The 5,446-nt window shown below is 48.8% G+C and overlaps 1 protein-coding gene across 1 annotated transcript; it reads right to left on the minus strand.

Annotated features, from left to right (window-relative positions):
* Positions 1-367: 367 nt before the first annotated feature.
* On the minus strand, positions 368-4,410 carry LOC104275028 (serine/threonine-protein kinase PDIK1L-like). The gene is made up of 3 exons (XM_009870863.1): positions 3,792-4,410; positions 2,600-2,816; positions 368-603 (listed from the first exon to the last, which is right to left on the minus strand). Exons 1-3 carry the CDS (start codon positions 4,335-4,337, stop codon positions 368-370), a joined length of 999 nt encoding a protein of 332 aa, XP_009869165.1. The 5' UTR covers positions 4,338-4,410.
* Between the last annotated feature and the right edge of the window lie 1,036 nt (positions 4,411-5,446).

Raw genomic sequence — 5,446 nt, forward strand, 5'->3', positions numbered from 1 at the left:
GTTTAGGGCAGGCTGATGTAAATACAGACAATTCCCAAACACGGAATCATAGAATAACTTAGGGTGGAAGGGACCTTAGAGATCATCTAATCCAACCTCCCCACCATGGGTTGGACAAACACCATTAAGACAAAAAGATTCTGTCTCAGAGGAACTTCAACCAGATTCCTTTTCCCGAATGTTTATCCTTCTTCTATTTTGACGGCACCTCCTTATCGCTGAATTTTCAGGACCGCTGCGGGTCACATTTTTACTTAGAGGGCTGTGGCCTGGAGGTCAGTAACACAAAATCCTCCTCCCTCCCCGAGAGCTCTGAGTAAACGGGGAGTAGCCTGGCAGAGACACTAACCTGAACATCCTCCGCGTCTCACGAGACGGAGCGCTGCCGCTTTTTGCCGTAGGAGATTTGCCGGATCCGGACTTCCAGCTGGAAGGCATCCAATCTTTCCTTGGGGTTAAAAGCCAGCATGTCGTGCAGGAGCTTGCAGAGATCACCTGGCATGGACTTCTTGTTCTTCAGAGGGATTTGTAATTTCAGGTTGGGATTCTCCAGCAACGCTTCTCCGAGGGGAATAAGCTCCTTGCCTTGGCAGACGTAAGTTCCTGAACAGGGATTAGGAAGAGTCAGGTTATAGAGGTAGAGGAAAGCCTGCCTGAAACGCTGTCCCCTGCAGCGCAGACAGATGATTTGGAAAGCACAACATCTGGAAAGGTTACCGGAGAGAGGCAACGGCCAAGGCAAATATTGGGAGAGGTCGCGATCAGATGAGGCTTTGCCTTTTGAAAACTAACCAAGACGCTGCACGAGGCCGCGCGGAACGGAGCCGCACGGATCATCTGTGGAGAACACGGGCTGCTGAGGTGAACATCCTGCATTTTACTGTTTCAGCTCGCCGGGAGACTCGGGAGCTCGAAAAGAGGGAGGGAGACCGCGCTCGGCCGAGGCGGCTTCAAAGAGTTAAGCGCCAAACTTATTTGCTCAGTTAGTCCAACAAATTTCAATTAAAATGACAGCATATGCCATTTACCGTCGGCCAGCATCTCCTCGGCGAGATTAAGGAAGGGAAATGTAAATTTGCTCCCGGTAATCTAAATAATTTCACCGGTTGTTGAAAATGATTAACCGGCTTCCAAAGCAGACAGTCAAAACAGCTTTGCTCACTCAAGCTCTTCTGCCCCGGCACCGAGCACAGAATAAATGTTTCAAAGGCAGTGACCTGTCTGGCTTTGCAAACTCCTTATCTCGAGTTGGAGGGTCGTCGTTTAAATGAAAATCTGTTCAGGCTTTGGTCTCAGCTGCAACCATTTGCTTGTTTCCGTGGGCAGGAACTAAAACATTTATCGATGTTTGGCATTTTAAAAAGAAATAAATAATAGAATTAGAGCGAATGCCTACTTGGAAGATGGGGAAAAAAAAAAATTAAAATTGAATAAAATTAGAGGTAGCACAATAGCTTCTCCAAGTTCGTCCGCAGCAGTTCCTTTTAAGAATTTAAATACTGAAAAGACAGACAGACAGGTAATACTATGATCTCAGCGCCTGGGTAGATGTCTTCAATTATTATGCTAATGTGCGTGACTGGCATTCTCTCCTCTCCAAGATGGATTTTCCGCTGCCACAAACCCTTCTGAAATCATTTAGTACCAAGTATTGGGAGCGTGCAGAGATGCGGAGGATACGGAGGAAGGAGGGGAGAAGAGAGGAGGAGAGAGCAGGTCGTCGGCCGAGTCATCCCAGCGAGATCTCGCATCTCGAAGCTGAGAGGCTCGGCCAGATGGCAGCGAAGCTCGGCCAAACATCCTCTCCCTCGTCAATTATTTGGCTCCTTGGAACATCCTTTCGGCGCTCCGAGCGATCCCATCCCTTGGTTATGCCAAGTCAAGGATAGGAACGAACTCAGAAGCCCAGTTTCCAGAAAGGTTTTGGTTTTAAGAGCATTACAAGCATTTCTGAGCAAACAGGAGACTACAGATCCTCAATCCTCTATGAAGAGCACAGCTGCCGCACTGACAGCCACGAGATGTTTTTTTCTTTCTCCTCATTTTACAATTCTTTTAGTAACATTCATGGCCAAAATCCATTTTTGAGGAGGGTTCCTTGGTGCAGGGAAGGCCTGACAGCAGAGAAGCCAAAATGATCTTTCCTTTAACCTTTTAAATCCCCCAGAGCATTTCTGGAAAATCTGGCAGAAGGAATGATTTTTTTCCAAACAAAACAATTTGTAAATGTGAAAAAAAAACATTCCCTCTGCCTTAGTGATATGTCTTTCAAGACCTGGAAACCCTGCATGAGCAATGTAAGTGGAAAAGAAAGAGATTTCTTCGCAGTTCTCTTCAAAACAAAAACCCATCTCCCCCAAAAACCCAACTTTGAGTTTCTTGGGGTTGCAAATTCCTGGAAAATCCACATCCAAAGCATGTATGCCACAGCATTTGTAACTACGCCTCGGAGAACACCTCTCAGAGGATCCCCACAGATCCCGAATCACAGAATTATTGAGGCTGGAAAAGACCTCTGAGATCATCACGTCCAGCCTATGACCCAACACCTCCACAGCAACGTCCACCGGCAACGGGACAGCACCGATCTGCTCCTCACCGAGCAATTCCTTTTCGGAATCTCCGTCTCGGAAGGTGATCCTCTCGACCATAGCCCAGAAAATGATCCCAAGGGCGAATATGTCGGCCTTGGCAGTGTAGTGACCTTCCCATACTTCTGGAGCCATGTAGAAGTTTGACCCGCACACAGAGGAGAAGCGTTGCTGGTTCACATTCCCCTTCCCCTGACACACCTTGCTGAGGCCAAAATCCGCTACCTGCAGAGTGTGAAGAGAAAAAACAGTTACTCACAAACACGAGGTTTAAAAACATGTTTATGAACAGCAGCTCAGCGAATTCTGCTTGGAAATCCACCGCAGCACGGCACCGACACTTGTCGGGTGGCAACCTTGGTGAAACAAAGAGCTGATTCTTTCCCGTCAGCCGTCCCTTCCCTGATTCCTTTCCAGTTCCAGTGTGTTCCCTTTCCCAAGGCTGGCGCAGCAGGTCGTTATCTTCCTGCAAAGTTCACCCTAATCGGGCACAAACATACCTTGAACACCACCTACGGGAGAAGCGGCTCTCACTGCTGAACCTCTTATATGACCATTATCATCCAGAGTGATTAAGAAGACATTGATTCAAACGTCCCTTGACGGTTCTACAGTTTGAAGTACAAACACCATTATTGATCTGAACGGTCAAGTCATGAATTATCTGAATGCACCGAGCTATTATTTTAGGCCCTAACCACGGGAACCCTTGGAATTCAAAGTTTAGTGATGTGGTGCTCCCAGCTTTTCCAGCTTTTTTCAGCCCGGTGCTACGAGAAAGGCCGCTCACCAGTCTTCACCTCCATCAGGGAACCAGCACGAAGCTATTTCCCACCTGCCCCAAACATCAATATGAGCTCAAGGCAGCAATACTGGGAGCACCAGCTGTTGCAACAGGGTTCTTCAGAGTTTAAGGGAACAGTAAATATTGCTTCACCTTCGACCGATCGTGATCTCTCCGATTATCTAGCGCACAGAAGTTCGACAGCCCTGAACAGAATAAGTGGTGATGAAAGATGTGACAGAAACGCACCTTCATGACCTCTACTTCTTTCCAAGACTCCTAAAACAAGAGCCTACAAGCAATATCAGATGTTCTGAGCATGAGCATCACAAGGCTTACCAAAAGCCCGCTGCAAAGCGCGCGACGCGTAAGCACGCAGGTCGCCTACTCGTTACGGCGAAGGTTTATCCCCTTACCTTTACTGTGGGGCTTCCCCGTTGGTGAGAAATCAAGATGTTGTCGGATTTCAGGTCTCTGTGAACGATCTGGTTCCTGTGCAGGAAAGCCACGGCGCTGCTGAGCTGCCGCATGAAGCTGTTGTTGAGCTGAGCGTCGGGGCTGCGAGACAGCAGGTACTCGTTCATGTTGCCCCCGTCGCAGAATTCCATCACGAACCAGAGGAAGCAGGCGGATTTGGGATCCATGCACCTCCGCCCCTTCAGACAGGTCTCGATGAGCAGCAAGTGGCTGTTCGATTTCCCGTACCGGTGCCTGATGGGCTGAAAGACTTGACCGGTCTGCAGGATACACTCCTCCAACTGGATCACGTTCTCGTGTTGCCTCTGGATGCTCTGAAGGGCCCAGAACTCTTGAAGAGCCAGTTCGACGTTTTCGGGCACGTTACAGTGCATCCTTTTTACAGCTACTTTGCTTCGAGTTTGGTTAACGACGGCCTCGTACACCACCCCGTAGCTCCCTCGGCCCACTTCTCGAATGATGCTGTACTTGGCTTCCGCAGCCATCCCTCGCTTCGGCTCCGCGAACGGCAAATCAGAGGGAAATACTCGAATTCATGGCAGCCCGTCGTCGCCCGCAGTAAAACTCTGGAAGAGAAGGTGATAAAAAGCTTCAAACTCCCCCAAATAAAGCAGTTTACCCACGATCAACTGCAAATGCTTCCAACTGGCATCAATTTTAGCTGTATATGATGCAGCCGCACGAGGACTGGCAGCTAAAACGGTGTTTTAAGAGAAAGCCTATATCCATGGTAACTTTGAGACATTATCAAGTACAAGCCTGACTGCACAGTGGGATACAACCACCTGGGAGGTGACATCGATTTGTCCACAGCAGACAAAGTTTAGTGAGAAGGAAAAAGCGCTACGCAGACACGTTTCCTGAGCAGGGCAGGAAAGGGAAGACAAGACCTCCTGGGTAACAGCCTAACTCACTTTTTTTTACCAGAATTGACTTTTAAAGAAATAAAAGTTAGCCAGAAGGTACTAAATGCTTCACCCTCACTTCCTCCCCTTGTAAATTTACTTACATGTCACATCGTGGCCCTGTGCTTCCACTGCCAATTTTCTACCACTCCCTGATACTCGCCCCCTTTCTCCAGCTCACCCTCTTCCAACCTCTCCACAAACCTTATGCCGCACTCCTCCTCCACCTTGAGCACCCCCAGGCCCTCCCCTCCAGGTTGTTCTTCACATCATTGTCTAGTTCAGGTTCGTGGAATCATGGAATGTTTTGGGTTGGAAGGGATCTTAAAGTTCATCTCGTTCCACCCCCCTACCATGGGCAGGGACACCTCCCACCAAACCAGGTTGCTCCAAGCCCCGTCCAACCCGGCCTTGGACACTTCCAGGTGTCATTTTTTTTCTTGGTCCTTCTTTTCTTTGAGTTGCTTTCACAATTTATATGTTGCTTTAACATCTATTTTACTAGTTTCCAATCACAAAACCATCAGAGTTGGAAGGGACTTCCAGAGATCCCCCAGTGCCACCCCCCGCCAGAGCAGGGTCACCCAGGGCAGCCCCACAGGAACGTGTCCAGGCGGGTTGGAAAGTCTCCAGAGCAGGAGACTCCACACCCTCTCTGGTTCAAGTCCCTTCATCATCCTCGTAGCTCT

This window comes from Apaloderma vittatum, unplaced genomic scaffold (genome assembly GCF_000703405.1).
Source record: "Apaloderma vittatum isolate BGI_N311 unplaced genomic scaffold, ASM70340v1 scaffold10046, whole genome shotgun sequence".
Lineage (NCBI taxonomy): Eukaryota > Metazoa > Chordata > Aves > Trogoniformes > Trogonidae > Apaloderma > Apaloderma vittatum.